General features: G+C 37.3%; 1 protein-coding gene across 5 annotated transcripts in view; it reads right to left on the minus strand.

The window, feature by feature from the left end:
• Positions 1 to 18,583, minus strand: part of TRAPPC9 (trafficking protein particle complex subunit 9) — a 522,423-nt gene that overhangs the window by 241,213 nt on the left and 262,627 nt on the right. For all 5 annotated transcript variants that reach the window (XM_049819680.1, XM_049819672.1, XM_049819700.1 and 2 more), the window contains one exon: positions 17,221 to 17,311. In XM_049819680.1, coding sequence (XP_049675637.1) covers positions 17,221 to 17,311 — 91 coding nt within the window. The remainder of the gene's footprint in view (positions 1 to 17,220; positions 17,312 to 18,583) is intronic.

An 18,583-nucleotide genomic window follows, 5' to 3' on the forward strand; every position in this document is an offset into this window, starting at 1 on the left:
AACAGGAACAAACGATACCAAACCTCAGGCTTTGTAGCACAAACTGATTTTAAATTTACTAGATTTAGGATTTCCAAACTGTGTAATTTAGTGAGTAAAGCAAAAGGAAAAAGAACTCCCTCCTCCCCATGCAACGTTTTGGAGAGCTGTCTTTGATATAAAATTAATAGTTTGAGGAATTGGCTTCCTAGTATTCTCATTTTCTCCAGTTCAATGCCAAATTGACTGTATAATGCAATGTCAAAATGAAGTACAAAGTCACAACAAAACTGATGTCGGTACTTGAGCATAATAAATGATCAGTTATCTGCTACTGCAGAAAAATTTTCTGTCCTGCCCGGTTTAAGATAGGGACGCAAATTCTCACAAGGCTAGGCTGCAGCTCTGCAATGCTCAGCTATATTGCAATAAGAGTCACTCTCAGTGACTGAACTAGGAGGGTGACAAAGGCAGGGACGACGGGGAGACAAGCGGAATGGGAATCCTACTCACTATTTCAGGATAAACACTTCATAAAGCCACCATTAGGAGGTACATTTGAGATACATTGGCAAATATACCATTAGACTGATGTCTCACAAATACTGTGCCACAGGAAAAAGACCAGAGACAAGACATAAGCTAAAGCAGAAATAAGTAAGGCACATTTTTTAAGTGATGAGTTATCCTAACATAGCAACAGCGAAAGACTGACTAGGAAGCCAGAAACTTTGAAGATCATTATTACCTGCCAAACATGAGATAAATTGACCATCTACAAATATCAGAAATAACAAGCTTGCCGAGTACCGTGTTAACAAAACCATGTCTGAAGCATTCAAAGATTTTTAAACTTCCCTGATAAAAATTGTCGTGTATGTGCAGTCAATCAATGAAACACAATCCCCTCCAAGACTAATCGTATTTGAAGACACACAGTAACCCTGCACATCCACTGTGAAAGGAAACTATTTCATTCTCAGATGCAGTTTACTTGCTCCCACCTTAGCCTGGGCTACCAATCCATCTTTCAATGAACTATGCCTACAATTAGCAGTGCTTACAATTAACAGTGCTTACAATTAGCCTTATAAGTGGGCTAGTACATATTCTAAGTACTAGTCAGCCCTGGGCCCATACAAGCAAGACTTCAGCCTCTAACAGATGGATATTTCTTGCAGCACCTTGGTATATACATGAAAATGTTACTCAAAAATACTCCAAAAAACACCACCATAAAAAAAAGTGATCAGAGAATAAGTACTGAAACACCAGAGGGTATATCAAGCTTTCAAACCACTGAGGTTGTTAAAGGATCATCTGTCGATGGATCCATTCTATGTTTTTAATTGACAGAACAGTGCACCCCTTGATCGCCCATCAATGGATTCCACTTATGGTCCTTTAACTTCTTTTTCTGTGGTTCTCCAATTATGTTTTTGCTTCACCATTTTTAACTTGTTTGAACTAAAGCAGATGTGGTAAGTTAATTAAATTTAAAAAAAAAAAAAAAAAAAAGCATAGTTTTGATTAGTTGGAACTAATGGCACATTTAACTATATTATGGGGCTTCCTCTTTTATATTTGTTTATTGTTAGAGAACAGAAATTTTATCAAACATAAACCAAGTTTACATTACCAAAATAACTAAGGATGGCTTTTTCCCCTCTGACATTTAGACAAATGGCAAATTTTTATTCCCTGCAAAATTGCTAATATGCAGAACTACATACTTTTTTCATTTTAAATTAGAGGATTTGCTACTAACATGCCATATGCTGTGTGATATGTTTAACAGAATGTTACACTTCTAATTGCATACCAATCAAGGGCTCATATTTTCCAACAATTAGCGGGGTAAAGTATAAATTTCCTAGTGTCGTTGGTGCTTTTAGGCATCCAACAGAGCCTACAATATTTTAATCCACACGTCTTCAAAATCACAAACATGATTTGGCTTCAGTAAGAGACCTTCACACACAGGAGACTGAAAAGGAGAGGATAGGGAGAGAGGAGAATGAAAGATGCATTTCTACTCAGAGTACCATCCTTTTAACTTCCCAGGATTTCCCATAAAATTTCTAAGATATTTGACCCCAGAAATAGGGTAGAGATCTCAGGTGGGTTTTTAGGGGGGAGGGGGCTAGGGTTTGGTTTATTGGGGGTGGTAGTGGCAATCCATGTGTATCTATTTATAACGCCTTGACCTTCCATAATGAGGTTTCTCGGCTAACAGGAGTTGAAAGGAAGAAATATGCAGCTATTTCTGACATCTTAAGGATCTTATAGAATGGGCTTCTCTGCATATTTGAAAATCATCCGGTTTCATGGGTCAGCCCAAGAAACTAAATATTCTGTATTCTTGCCAGTTATAGCTAGTTTGAATAGGGTATGGGAATGGAAAAATCGGGAAACAGCTCTACAGGTAAATCTCGGTTACTTCCACTTTCTTAGGCAGTAGAAGGTATCCAATCCTGATCTTCACCATACAGCTTCAGAAAGTTTCAAAGACATTTTATGCTGACATTACCTTGCTTTTTATTTGTGTCTATTAACTTACTTGCTGATATTCAGATTTCACTAACAAGTGATGAGTCTTCCCATCATATCATTTATTATTTATGATGGAGCAGGAGTGAGCTACTTAATGAATAGCAAGATTACTCCGATTCATTTTAATCCCCGTTTCAAAATAGAGAGAATTCCAAATGACTTTTCACCTAGACATTATTACATATGAGTAAAATTTTACTGAGCAAAATATTTACATGTGTTTATTTCAGTGTTTGAAAACTTTAATAAATTAACTTTACCATCAGAATATGAAGTAATGACAATTAAAGACTGGACACAAAGATATGCATATCTCACTGCATATAAAGACAGTTTTAATTCGCTATTAATTGCCATATACCGTGCACTCAAATTTAATTTCTCATGAAATGGTAAGGCCAATTCCACTTCAGCACTGAAAAGATATGAACCTGCACTTACATCTCCTGTTTCTTCAGTGTTATCTCAGAGCTCAGAAAAGCCCTTCATACAGTCTCCTCTCCAGACATTAGCACATCAGGAAAAGCATAGGAGTCATCACTGCAGTATTTCAGTGTAAAGTTTCTTCCCAAAAGTAGTTCAAAGACTTTATTGCTGCAAGTTTGGGTATAAATAGTACTATCCAACAGAACTACCCAATGATAGCCAAAAGACTGGCGTACTGGGAATATGCATGTTGTTAGTGTGAACTTTCATGAAAAATGAAAATAACAGAACAATCAAGGGTCGCATTTGGAATCTGTGCAACTGAGAAACATCCACTATCCCATATAGAATACAGTGAGTTTCTAATTAGAAGAGTAATCTATAATGTGAGATAACTGAAAGCACAGACAACATGCTTCAAAAATCCACTGGAGCAACATTTTAGTATCTACAGACAATGAGATCTGAATAAAATGCAGTTCCTGGGCTAAATGAAATCTCCGGGTTTCTGTAATGCTTTGGTCCCTTCATCTTTAAATTTAGACATGTAACAATTTTCTGCCAACTTCATACCACCGAACTATCCAACTTAATTTGACTACAGGTTTGCTGACTATTATGGCATGCTGTATGGCAAACGAACAGCTCCACAGACTGAAACTCCAGATGAAAGATAGAGGTAAACGCCATCTGTGATATTTTACATAAATTAGGTAACACTACTGGATTATTACCAAGTTGCCAGTGCCAATGCAATACAAAAGATACTTTAAAAGAGAACAAGAAGGATTAAGAACGATGCTATACTCTATGTCAGAGTTGTTCTTAATCTCACACAATACATTGCCTAAGAAACAATTTATATTAAGAACAGCAGGAAACCTGTGAAGGTTAGCTCTGCATGATGAACAAGTAGTTGGATTTTTTCACTCTCAGAATAACAGAATTTCATTGTCTGCCACTGTGCCTTTGAAGAACAGCTTCCAGATTATCATCGCCAACCTCTATTACAAGCTGCCTCCCCTATCAGGCATGTATCGCTACATGTCACAGTCCCGGTTTGCCTCTGCTCATTTTTACTTGACTGAATTATGCACGGGTTTCTGAACAGACCTCCTGTACCACAGCCATGTACTGTGACAGCTAGAAAACCAAAACAATTTCTCATAAGCAAGCAATCTTGTATTGTCTCATTTTCATTCCTTGCCTTGTGTCATTCTTGCATATTTTTTACCTTTGTGTAGTAAGTGTAGGCCCAGCTTCACCCCTTCCCTCCTGACTCGTGTCCCCCCGAGGGGCGGCGCAGGGGCTGGGGCCGGGGGTTGCGGTGGGTCCCCCCCAGCCCCTCTCGGCCGCTCCTCCCTCCTCACACGTCTCCCTGCTCCAGCGCGGGCCCTTCCCCGGGCTGCAGTCCTTCAGGGACAACCTGCTCCCGCCCGGGCTCTCCACGGCCGCAGCTCCTGCAGGAAATATCCCCCTGCTGCGGCCCCTGTGGGGCCCTCCCCGGGCTGCAGGGTGGGTCTCTGCTCCAGCGGGGTCTCTCCAGGGCTGCAGGGGATCCCTGCTGCCGGCCTGCAACGCCTCCCGCCCTCCACCTCCTGCTCTTCCTCCTCCTCCCCCTCCTCCTCCTCCTCCTCCTCCTCCTCCTCCTCTTCTGTCTGTGCCGCCTTTGGCCCTTTCTGGAACCTGTTTTCCCCCATCTTGGCTGAGGGGCTCGGCTGTGTCCTGCGGTGGGGCCGTTGGAGCCGGCTGGGACCGGCTGGAACCGGCTGTGTCCGGCACGGGGCAGCCCCGGCCTCTCCTCACAGAGGCAACACCTCGGCATGGACACCCCATACATTTTGACTTCCAAGATTTTGCACGTGCATGTGCTGAAAACCGTAATTACTGTGTAATGAAAACTAAACTAAATTTGAAATTCATCTGTATATCTGGGTTTCTTATCAATTGTTGAATTTCCAGCTAGCACACCAAAGGATACTACAAGAAACACATCTTTGAATCTACATTCATAAGGGCAATACAGGTCACCTGGATAGACAAATGCCAGTTTGTCATTCAGAATGCAAGCCTAGATAACGGGAAAAAAGCTGTTATATATCCGACCATTTAGTGATCGAGCTGCAGGCATCAATCCAATTCTTACTAGACAGCTACCCAGGTGCAGGGCTTACAGCCACAAATGGACAGTTTTCTCAGCATCAGGGCAAATGACAGCAGGAAGGAGCCTTTTCTTCAGAAAGCATCTTCTATGGCAACATCATCAGCACAGCCAGGGGAATGTCACAGACCTGGTGAATACGACAGCACTCCAGCTGTTTGGAGAAATGACTCCCAAAGTCATATGAAGCATCTTCCTTAGCATTTGCTAAGAAAGACTTTAAGTGATGAAAAAAACTAATAACACAGGAATTTCATATCAATGGACAAAGTGTACTCCATTTGAAATATTATAGATGCTTCTTCACAATATGACATTAATCTCTGACAGAAATAAGGCCTGATACTACTTTACTACACTATTGGTCATGGTGTTGAGTACCTGAAACTTGAAATTTTATCAAATTAAATTCTGAAAGTTTTGGTGGTTTACTTATTTTGTATTTACTCAGAGCTATCACATTATTATCCAACTTAAACATTCAAGATCCTGCCAGAGACAGACAGACAGTAGCAACTTGCTAAACACTTTGCTGTAGCCAGACACCAACAAATTTCACATTGGTCTTAATACATAAACTTTGATATGAGCCAGAAAATTGAATAAGCTGTATTTACTCCGTCATTGCCTGTTTCAAACTTAGGTTTGTGAGAAAGGCAGTGTTGATTTCAATAGCCTACATCATGTAGTGTGAATTACTAATATTCACTACAATTTTGGTGATTAATAAAGGGCAATAGGTAGTCTTGAAAATGAAAACACAGATTTACTTTATTAAGGCAGAGATCATTAAGGATCCATGTCAGGAATAATGCTACTGAAGATCTAGACTTGTCATGCAGATCTAAGATAACAAAGACACACTTTACAACAGCCACAGACAAAGGCTACTGAGATAATTACGGGGTGGGCAATAAAAAAAACCCCTATGCTATCAAGAATACTAGGAGAGGTAGTCGTGACTGCTGTCTTGAAATGTACAAAAGAAGGAGCAAGAGTAAAAAAGGCAAACATCAGAGACTGAGAAAAGCTATTTAAACTAAAGAACAATATTGACATGAGAACAAAAAGGCTGGAAATGAGTCACAAATAAATTTAATCTCAAAATTCCTATTCGCAGCAAGGTTCTCAGACGGAGCTCAGCAAGTTTACAAAAGGCTCCCCAAACAAAATTATATTGAGACACCTTCTGCAATCTACTTCTGAATTAAATAACATAAAGATGTATATTTCATGTTATGATATTAATTTAAAACAATATGCGGACAATACAAATCACTATCTAATAAGTACCCATAAACAGAAGTAATTTCCTTCAAATACAGCCTGTTTAACAAATAATAGTTCATAAATAGTGAATAGTGAGCACATTGCTGATTAATACCTTCATTAGGAACAGATGTTGAGTAACTCACTGGTTGCTCCCTCAAGTTATACAAAATTATAGTCGCTAGGAAACCAGAAGAGGTCATTTTGTCTCTTTAACAAGCAAAGTTCAGGATGTTCACTCCAACTGACAGCTGTTCATTGATCTTATTTTCATCCAAATCTCAAAACTTAAGATTACATTTCTCACTCATTTTTCATTTTCTTTTGTTTCACTACCACTGTTTGGCTATCTCATTAGTGAGAGAAACCTGCATATTTTCTTTCTGGTAGTGAAACATATATGGGAAAAACTGTGACAGTAAAGCAAGAGGTGAGGCAGTTATTGGGAGTTAAATGCCATGAAGCCCACTAGGCAGGACAGTGGGGGCACCCATCCCTCTGGAGTCAGCTCCCATTTTGGGGGGTTTATACATGGTCCTCAATTTCTGGGCAGAATGAAGGTGCTACAAATATATCTCATTTCAAACAAGGGCTCTGAATCCATGTGGCCTAACGTTTAGGTGCAAAATCGTGTTTACCCAGTCTACCGGTCTGAGTTATGAGTAAGGCAAAGCCCAAGCCAAGAAGCCCTGCCAGAGCTGAGCTGCTGATCCCCCCACTCAGCAGCGCTCCAGCTGGAGTCTGGAGCTTGTGTGCACCATAAAACCAACTCTGAGACTTCAGGTCCCACTAAAACAAATTTACTAAATGCTCCCACAGCTGGGAGCGCTGCTGGAGGATTTCCAACCAGAACCGTTCAGAGCTGGTGGCACCCACTTCTGTTCTGAAGTTGCTGATTTATGGTCTCCAACACTTTTAGTACCTGGGTTTTTCCTTTAGCTTGAACACTCCAACCCCATCATTCACTCAAGACAACTGACGGTTGACTGTCTGTCAAAGCACAGAAATGTAATTATCCCTTAACACTTCTTTTAATTATTGACGATTGCTGTTGCTGCCTTTTTTTCCTTCCTGAAGTTTTCACCAATTATTTCTCTCAGTGTAATTCCAGACACTGCAGAGACATTTTACCCTTTCCATATACTACTAACATTTTTAATTAAGATCCTTCATTATTTCATCTCTTGCGTCTGGCCTTGATATAATGTTGTGTAACAGCTCTGTATATGTCTAATATTATTGAGCCACAACTTTATATGATACTATACAAAATATAATGAGTAACAGAAAACAACTCAGGTATCTTTTGATGAAAGCCCTTTTGTACAAAGCCATCCTACAGAACACATTTGCTCAGCTCCTCTTTGATATCTTAAGATGCAAAAAAATTAGCCCTTCTCCTTCTGTAACTTTTTCTAATGTATCCATAGGTAATCAGAAATGTTACTGAAGTGAGCCTGAATTTCTGCCTAATAAGGAAACAGATACTAAAATAAAAACTCTAAGTTCACTACTGAGTATACAGTATCAATAAGCCCACAGATTCACAGCTCAGGAAAGATTTTCTGTTTGACTGGCTTCCTTCATAAAATCAAATCAATTAATGACTCAAATCAATCAAATGAAATTAAATTCTTTCTGGCCTAAAACTGTACAACCTTTCTTTTAAAAATTATTTTACAATTGCTTAATACAAAGGTCTGGGATACAAAATAAAAACAGAAGTAAAATTAAGTTCTGTCATTTTTTTACTGAAGAGACAATGGGGAGAAGAAATAGGCTATGAAAAATCACAAAATGGAGAAAAAAGTCTCTTATGCTAAGACATAGACAATTAGCTGCCAATTTTGAGAGAGAGAGTAAAAAGGAGAAAGGGAGAGAACATGAAAAAGAGAGTATTTCAGTCAAAGCTTATGTTTCTTCATACAAAACCTTCTGTTCTGGTCTATGCTTGTACTGTCGAGGTTTTGACAGTTGGAAGCTATTAATTTCAGTATTACAAGGCTTATTGAGGTGGATTTATGTTCTTTACAGTCATTAATTCACTTCTGCTTCCTCGATGAAATAAAGGACTAGTTCAGAATGAACACTGAAAATTAAACCAACTTCCCTCCCCTCAAAATATCTGTTTGCCAGAGAACAACTACTGATGATAGGTCATGCTGGCCTTAACTGATGAGTCAAAACGCATGGGGGTGAGGGGGAAATACGTGCAAATACTTGGAAAATTTTGCTTTTAGTAAAATAAAAAAATAAAAGGAAAACTTTCCATTTAACTTGTTTAAGTACAAACTTCTTTAAACTACAACAGAGTACGTTTGCACTTCTACTGAGAAGTTGTAATGGTCCGGTCAGATGACACACTTTATTAGTAAAAAAGAGTCTGATCCAAAGTACAATGTCATCAGTGAAAAGACCGCTTTCATTTACAAAATTCATGGCATTCAGTTCCAAGCATATGCATTATTTTTTCAAGTGAAATAAAACAAAAGCTGAAAAAAATCAGAAGCCAGATAAGGGAAGATTCAGCATATGCATTCTGGAATAAGGCCTCCCTTCTTGCTTACACCCCAAAACCAATTACACATTGAACCTGTCCTACATAGGCTATTCAGAATATTCCTCTGCTACAATTAGCATATTTTCCATTTCTCATTCTCTACACACGTAACTGTACAATTCATTTAATTGCTGGGCAATTAAAATCCTGCCTGATCAAAGCATCTTTCTTGCCTCTCTTGTTAATACATACATCTTCTGATCTTTTTTCCTTTTTTCTTTTTTTAATTGTCCACAAGCTGAATCATATTTTTAAAATTTTTATTCAAATGATATCTTCTGTGTCCATCAAAGTAATAGAAATCTATTTCTCTGCAGATTCAATGATACTTTTCACCAACTGCTTTACAAGACAGCTTTTTTGTCTTTTCAATCTTCTTCTTTACAATTATCTCCAGAGCTCTTTTTGAAAGTGTAACCCATTTCCATAATTATTTCGATAGCTTTTCATTTTTTAATTGGGATGTTCAATTAATCTATTATTCAATTTCCTTCTAACAATACCTAGAAAATTAAGTACCTTGCGTAACTGTGTAACAATTTATCATCATTATGGTGTTCCTCAATCACCTGTTATGGCTTAACTGAAATGTCTTAAGCAATATTCCTATAAAGAAGTAAATGATGCACAGCCTTTTTAGTTTTTGCTTTAAAAATACAATGGTTTTGTAAATGAAATATTGAAAACAAAGTCACTCACTCACTCAACATAACAAAATGTATTAGACGCATGTGCCTGAATCAAGCTTGAATTAGTCAATTTTCCTGCTACTCACAATGTCCTGTTTATTTTCCTCCTTTTCATATCTGATTAAACACCATTATTTGGTATTTTCCTCTCCGCCAGTATTTCTGCTGTAACACTGTGTTGAAAACCTTAATGGTCTTTAAAGAATCTAGACTGCATTTAAATAACAGACAGTTTCTATTCAGTATGCTTTTATGCCAAAAGTTGCCCTACTTCAGCAATTTTTTTCCCCTCCTTGAGACCCAGTCCTCTGATGGATTCCTGGAGATCAGTCAACTCCTGATTTTGCTGAATTAAAGAAATGTGTCTCAGAGATACTGCAACTCAAAGCAAGCAAGACTGTACTAGATGTCTAAGTAGTGAACCCAGAACTCACCTGCCATTTACTCAACTTTTGAGAACTGATCTCATTTCATTCAGTATAGTATCTCTGTAGCATAAACCCAACAATAAGTCCATTCCTTGATCACCTCCAAACCGACTTTTTCCTATTCTGGTTTGATTTGAACTCTTCCATAAGAAGTTTCCCAGGGGAAGTTTCATTAGAGACTTGGACAAATGTCACATACACCTTTCTTCATAGCTGAATTACACTGGTAGCTCAGAGTAACACTTAATCAAATCCTTTCCAATCACTTCAGACAGCTGAGCTTCTAGCAGATTTCTGTGTTACTAGTCTCAGAACAGATAACCTTCTTTTCTGGACTACTTTTCATTCATTTCATTTATGGTACTTTGGGTTTTGAGATTTTCGAAAGATTATAAGAGATACAGAAAGGGACTTTTGATGAAGACCTGTAGTGACAGAACAAGGGGCAAGGGTTTTAAACTGAAAAATGGTAGGCTTAAATTGGATATAAGGAAGACGTTCTTTACAATGAGGGTGGTGAGACACTGGAACAGGTTGCCCCAAAAAGCTGTGGGTGCCCTATCGCTGGAAATGTTCAAGGTCAAGTAGGATGGGGCTTTGAGCAACCTAATGTAGTGTCCTAGATGTCCCTGCCTATGGCAGCGGTTTGGACTAGATGATCGTTGAAGGTCCCTTCCAACCCAAAGCATTCTATGATTCTGTGTAGTAGCATGATCTCCTCCTGGAGAGATGGTCATGTTTATCTTTGAGCCATCAGCATATTGCATCAGTTTATTCCTCCTCCTCATACCTGCTTTCCTTTTTTTCTTCTTTTTTTAAGCAAAAATCACTAGTGACTCACATTAGGGAAACTGGTCCTAGACCAATACTTAGACAACTCCATCAGTATTTATTACTCCATTTCCTCTCCCACCTCTTCTCACAGCTTTGTTAGAAATGCTGGACCTGCAGTTTCAGCTGCCAGTTCTTTCAGAAATCTGATACAAGTGGCACTCCACCCAACCTGTCTCAAGCTACCTGTCTTCACATAAGAGGTTTTGTTAATTTATTTTCACTTGAGGGTGCTCTCTTTATCCTTAGCATCTTTTCTTTGAAATCACTACTGGTCTGGTTATGTCTGAAACCCTTTCTCTTCAAGTTTTTCCTTTCAGTTTAGAGTAACCAAGGCTTCGGCAAGAATCAGAAAGAACAGCTGATTCAAAACATATCACACAATAGCATGTTTTGACATGCGAGAACATTATTCCTGTGCCAGATGCCCTAGTTTTATCAAGTTAGTCCATTTTTTCAATGTACTACCCCAGTCCCTTAACACTTCCCAGTAACTAAAGCACGTTGCTTGTTTGACATTGCCAAAATATCCTCCAAAACAGCCCGCACACAAGCTGTTACGATATGAAAGTGTTCCCACCTCTCTTACATCTTAAAAATAAAAATTAAAAACCTGAAGATTTTTCTAAATGGATGAGAAAGGTTGGTTACCTAGTAAAATCCATTTACCACCAGATTGTTTCTCGATTTTGGTCTTCCCGTGAATCAGACTGTGATTCTCTACCTTACAGACAGCTTACTCTTGAGATTTTCTGGCTAACACTCTTGGTTTCATCTTTTTAATGATGATAATGGCCAGACTACTGTAGTTCTACAATAGAAATAATTAAATAATATTTTAGTTTGCTGAATGAACAGAATAACATTCATAATTTTTCTGAAGGGCAGACCTTCATATACCCTGCTGATCTCTCCATATTTCCAAGCTCGTATCTATATAATCTACATGCTCCTGTGGAGGGCCTATGAGGGGTTTGTTTACTAAAAGAGAAAGTAAAACTATTTCCTCACAGCTCCCCATTAAAACTAGCCTTTGAACAAACATCCAAGACAGCCTTGGAATTTCAAATATGGGGGAAGAGCAATATTGTAGGACTGCCCTGACTAAAGCAAAACTGTTAACAATGATCATGTCTGCAGAGATCTGGCTCTTTTTAACTACGTCCTTGGGGACAACAAGCTGTCAGGGTGTCAAGGCGGCATCCAAAACACAGGCTTAGAGGTGTCTCACTTCCTCATCTATTCACTAAGAGATACTTTAAACTCTCTTCCTCTGTATTCAGGATGCAGCGATTTGGCACTGCTGCAATCCCTAAGAGTTAATCACATAAATTGTGGAAAGAAAGATTTAATTATGGTCTAAGGTCAGACTGGAAAATGCGAAATAAAATGGGTGAGTAGTTTCAGTAAATAATTTTAAGATCCATGAAATATATAAGCTGTGAAAATTGATTCTGATTTGGTGCTCTCTAAAATGTACAATGAATTATAAAGATAATTTATTTTAAAAGTAATGCTTCCATAAAATGTTTTGTGAAACTTAACCAGAGAGAACTTCCAAAAAAGCTGTCAGGAACCACATGCTCATAGAACATTTCAAAATACTTTTAAACCTACCTCTCCTATTGATTCCAATTACCTGTGAGGGACAACTTAAAACCACCCTTCAATTTTGAGGTTTTGATTTTTTTCTAAGTACAATATGCCTACATGATGCAGGCAGACACACAATTTATTGTGAACCCACCACAAACTGTGTAATGTCCTCTACCTATAAGTAAATAATTAAGACTTTGGTTACTAACCATCACTTTTCTTAGTTATGATCTGGGCAGAATTCAGCAGCAGTGTTGTTAGTTTTCCCTTAAATCACATACTAGAAAATGAAATGCACTGCATTGCAAAAAGGTATCCATGATTAATTTAAACATTATAAACTGTCTTGAAATTCATGTTTATGATGAAGGAAGAAGTGAAGAATGAATGAAATGAGTGAATGAAATAAAAGAATGAATGAAAGCAAAAAGCTATTTCTGGACTTTTCCCACAGTGAAGCTTGACAAATATATGTTTCTTAGAATATTATTGAAAATACCATCTTTAGAGTTCATGTATAATCACTGATTTTCAGTTATTCAGTTAGTTTCCATAGAGAAAGAAAAGTATTTGCCCCATATATTAAAACATTTAGCACTTTTAGGTGTCTACAGTTCTAAATTCTTAATTCAAATTTCTCTAATAAATCTTCATTCTTACACTTATGAGGATCACGAGGAAAAGTTATCTTTACCTTGTGGCTGCAGGCCCTGAAGGAAGTTCAGTTTATTTTGCTTTATGTAGGAGAATTTAAAATAAGTTTCTGTTGTGACATTTGTGTACAGCATGTAAAGTGTTGGGCACCTCTTGCTTAAGAGCTACTTCTCATTTGAATGTAGGGATATCCTGAGTCCAGCCTATCCCAGGTTCAATCAACAGCCTATTTCAAACTCAGTCTATTTCAAGTTCAATAACAACATTCTCTGCATAGCATTTGTACCTATGATAATTTTGCTATGAAATGCAGAAAAGTACCATCAAACTGATAAGTGTTCGGTTTCAGAATTTTGCTTGCTTGCAAAACTTAGCAACATAAATCAAATAAAGATTGAGAAAATATCGCACAGCCAGCAACTACAAATGCCTCCATCTGATCATTTCCAAATCTAACCACGGAATTTGCACGACATATGCCTTTGAAGAGTCTCGGTTCTCCTCATTAAACTTTGCAGGCTATGTTTCCTTGATTTGATGATATTAATATATTCACCTTAAAACCACATCTATTGCTACATTTGGTTTGTTGCCCAGCAGTAAAAAGAAAATATGTCATAAATTTTAAAGAACATTGAACGTGGTGGTGTTGAGCAAGATTATGTTTTTCAATTACGTGTGATTTACTAACCTGCCTAATAGACAACTTCATTTTACAGAGATGTCCTAAATCTTAAAATCAATTTTAACAACATATTAAGAACTCTCACTCTAGCCTTTGACATATTTTCTTTTTTATGATTCCTCATTTTAAATACTTTTCCTTTCCCCAGTCATTTAATTGTATGAAATCACAACCAACAGTGTTCACTATGAGCCACTTTTTTCCTCTGACAACCTTCAGAGCTGACTTCTTACGCTCAGACAAAAACTTCAATGCCACTAACATTTAATTCTACTCTTTGCCTTGCATTTAATGAGAAAAAGACAGGATTGTCAAATTTACATGAAAAATTATTTCAATATGCTTTTATAATTTTAGAAATTTAATATTAACTCTAATATGAATTAAACATGCCAAATTTAAAAGGAATTTTGAAGTCCAGCTTTTATAAATTTGAACAAGAGCCAGTCATTTTTTTAATCAAAACCATGTTAAATATTCATTCATGTTTCACTGTGAGCACTTATAATAAAGTAAACCCTTCAATGTAACCATCAATATAGCAAAAGGCTTGAATAATCATAGAATCAATGTTACTGCATAACACTAAGGCAAAAATTTTAGCCAATATATGCAAAGATTATGTTACAATGATGGCTAGCAGTAAAGGGCTCACTTTAAAACACAAGTTACTCAACAAACAGAAAAGCAAAACTCAAAGCAAAGCAAGACTGTGACTACAGTGTGATGACTAAAAGGAAAAAAACATCTGGCTGACACTACAATATTACAATATTTTTTAAGTACCTTCTTATCAATGACATCAAAATATTGGATGCGGCAGGATGAGAAAAGAAAATCTGTAGATTATTGCCTTATTAATTATATACATTAAGATTATCGTTCTCTTGTAGTAGAGATGTTAACAGTCAAAGAACTTTTAACATAGCTTGCATACGTTTATCTCATTATTGGTACTCGTTACAGATCACTACCACTAAAAGAGCTGATTCTTGCAAGAGAGTTAAGGTCAATCACTTCAGACTATCAAGAGGAAAAAAACACAGGGAAGACAGAACTCGCATTACATCTTAGATGATTTCAAACACAACACTTTTCCATGCCTATAAGAGTTGAATAGGAAATACATTCTGGCACCGAAAGACAATTTAAACTGCGAAAGACAGTACATCACATTGTCTAAATACATGTGTACGCACACACACACACTCGATTGTCCAGACATTCCAACAACTCCTTATTATCCCACCTACCAAACTGAAAAAACCCAATCATTTAATTCCTCCGCCATCCCACACATTAATAGAACCAAAATTAGCCTATATTCCCATGGTATACCTTCTGAAGGGACTGCAGTAGCTTTCCTCATGATGATTGCAGGTAGGGCTACCTGGCTACAACGCTGTGAAACCAACTAGCAAAGATTTAACTGCTGAATATTTGAAGTTATGGTTAATTAAAAGAAACTAAAATGTCTCCGTTGTTTTTAATTTTCATTTTTTGCTTTTGTTTTCAAGTGAAATCAGGCATTTAATCAAAATGTCCTTTTCAATAATCTCTGCAGTAAGCTACAGCTTCTACATGGACATATTTTTTGTGTTACACAAAATAGATAATATATTCAATAGTCATTTCAGATTGAGAAAATATTAGACAAAAAAATAAAGTAGACTTCTGTAAAACCAGTATTTTCTGCCACCAGAACTTTCCAAAAGGAAATATATACAAGTTGCAGCAAACCAAGTATTTGATCTGCCATAGCATCTCCCTTTCCCTGCTTTATTTAATGCATAAAATTAACAATCAGTCAAGAGATTGTGCTTCAAGAGCATTTGCAGTTATGAGGCAGAGAACACCACAGAGGTTTGGCTGGTGTTGATACATTCTGAAAACTAAAGTAACCGGGATTCTTTAACTGAATTAAGCAACAGCCTGAGAAATTACCAACTCCACAGGCGATCCACATTGTACTGTAAATCAGTGCTATGTTCATGTTTTTCAGCTAGTGCATCAAAGTACCTATGAATATCACCATTTAGGAAGAAATACCAGATACAATCCTATGACTCTAAAAGCCTCTTTTGCTAACAAAATAGTGGAATTTGGCATAAAAAGAAAATTAAAAGAAAACCAAGGAAACAGGAAAAGAAAAAACCTATGGTTTTCATCCTTAAGGCAATCTCCCATGCAAAAGTGCCACGGGAAAATTTTCAAATACAGAGCCCAGTTTACAAACCTGTTGAAGGTCAATGCCACTCCGCAGAACTAAGATGACTCTCAAGTGACCTGTCTGAGCTCACAACACGCATTTGATACAAACCACTTGTTTTACTGATAAGGTCTAGGGCAATCATAGCCAAAGCCAGTTGTACAAGTAAGTGCTACCAAATACTTGAATCCTCTGAAGAACAGAGGCCAGATAAGCATGATTTCAGAGACAGAATATTATGGTCAAAGTTCGACATGTTTACAACAAACAACTTCATACCATTACCAGTTTTAATCTTCTCATCTACAAACAAAGTGCTTACGAGTTTTAACATATGAGTTGAGGATGGTCCACAAGCTTAAAAAAAAATCCAAGCATTTAAAAGAGAACACAAATACTAGAGTTTGGGGTCATTTTAGTTTTGATATTTAACACAGAGAATAGTGATGGATAATTGTTCCTTAAAATTGGTCCTCTCTAGGTCATCAAATTAATTAAAATAAGGAGTATAAAGTTAAATTTGCTTTAAAAGCAAAAGCTTTCAAAACTATTTTCTGATGAACTGGGGACTTTTTCTAAAACTTGTAACTGGCATACAGGTGTTGGGGATAGAACATCCCACATTCCAAAGCCTCTGAGCAAGCCTTATTAAGAACCTCAGACAGAAGTCACATTACTACGTCTCTTCAAAATTAAATTGTTGGAACATCATTCTAAATACAAAATTAAGAGAATTGATCTTCCCCACTACACAGAGTAACAACATTTTCTGTACCTAAAAAGTTAGTAATGCAAACATCTAGATCACGATAAAGAATATATCACAAAGTGTATTACAATTCCATATGAAAATATTTTAGAGAAATTAATTTAAAAACATACACTGTCAGGCAAAGGGAAAATTTAAGTAGCAGCCACCTCTCATACAACACAACTAGGACTCCAAATTACAGGGAAAAGTGCATACTCAGGTTTCATACAGTGATACTTAATATAAAATAGATTAATTTTACATTTATCTTCAGCTAAGTAAAATATTTAAATGAAAATAAAATTCCTAGCAAATTCTCCTGTATCACAGGTTGTCAGTAAATGAAAACATTACCATTCTCCTGCTGCTAAAAATTACAAGCCAGGACATCCTCTAAAAAGATCATCAATAGATTTTGACACTACTCACCCCACTGGAGAGGAGCCAACTGTAGATGCTCCAGGACCAGTTGATTAAGAACGCCTTCCACGCTTGCTTCCCCTTCACGCTTCAAGGAAGGGTAAATTGGAATTAAGGAAAATTTTGTTTCAGAGAGAAGAAAAGCATGTAATACGTACAACTTTTATTATCGCAAATCAAAACTGCAAGCTAGAGATTCATCAAAGGTTATTGTTATATGTTTGGTTTATTAACCCATGAATTGGCTAACAATAATAATTTGAGCAGTTGATATCATCAGAATATAAAAATTTAATTCCACTGAGGAGTGTTTAAATAAGAAGATGCAAAGGTAAAATGTACCTGAACCACTGTAAAACACAAGGGGGGAAAAAGTCTGGAAGCTGTAAAAATGCAGAACTATGTGGTGCAGTATCAGAATTCAAAATGACAAATTAAGAGCAATCTGAAAACAAAAAGGATAAAATTTAATAGGGCAATACAAAACAGAACAAAAGTGGGCTAAGATAGCTTTGAATACCGGCTCAGTGCCAGTTCTGTGAAGGTACAGGGATGTTAGACAATGCAGTGACAGTGGCATTATCAAGGGCAATAATCATACCAGAACCGCACAGGCACATAACCTGCAAGCTTCCCTTTCTACTCACTCCTGTATGAGTTCACTAACAAGCTCAGCCTGAAACGAGAAAAAATTAGGAAACTGTTCTTACTCTAAGAACAGTGAAGCACTGAAATAAACCGTTTGGAAAAGCAGAATCTCTACTTTTAAAGGGCTTCAAAACAGGTTATACAAGTGCTAAAATAAAAGCATAGGCAATATCCAATGTAACACAAAGATAGTAATATCTGTTTAAACAAATTAATAATAATTTCATGTGATGCATCAATCCAGATAGCATGCATTTGTAAGAGGAAGACCACTGGACTTCTTTTTTCTAATTCCCTGACTTCAGAAAGGCACTGAATACAAAGGGCTTGGAAGCAGATGCAAATGTCAGCACCACCTTGTATTTGGCCAAAGCTGCATTCAGTGGCTTTGGTGCAATTTTGTACACGAAGCCCCCATCTCAGCTAGGTTGAGAGGAAGAAGTGGAGGTGGAGCAAGCACGGCTCCTTCACAGATGCACATACAGCATGTGAGCTTCTGTGTACTTACACTGGAACTCCTCTGGCAAACCTTCTATCATCTTTACAGCTCAGCTCATGCTTTCCCCGAACAGCACCACACAGAAACAAATTCGAGAGAGAGGCAGGATCCTCTCTGAGACCTGAAAACACTCCTTTTCCAACTTCATAATCTTCAAATGAAACAACCATAGGTGAAGTGGTGTTGCACGATAATTAAGGCTAAGCTCCTAGCAAGACTGATCAA

Source organism: Accipiter gentilis, chromosome 2 (assembly GCF_929443795.1).
Source record: "Accipiter gentilis chromosome 2, bAccGen1.1, whole genome shotgun sequence".
In the NCBI taxonomy this organism is placed as follows: Eukaryota; Metazoa; Chordata; class Aves; order Accipitriformes; family Accipitridae; genus Astur; species Astur gentilis.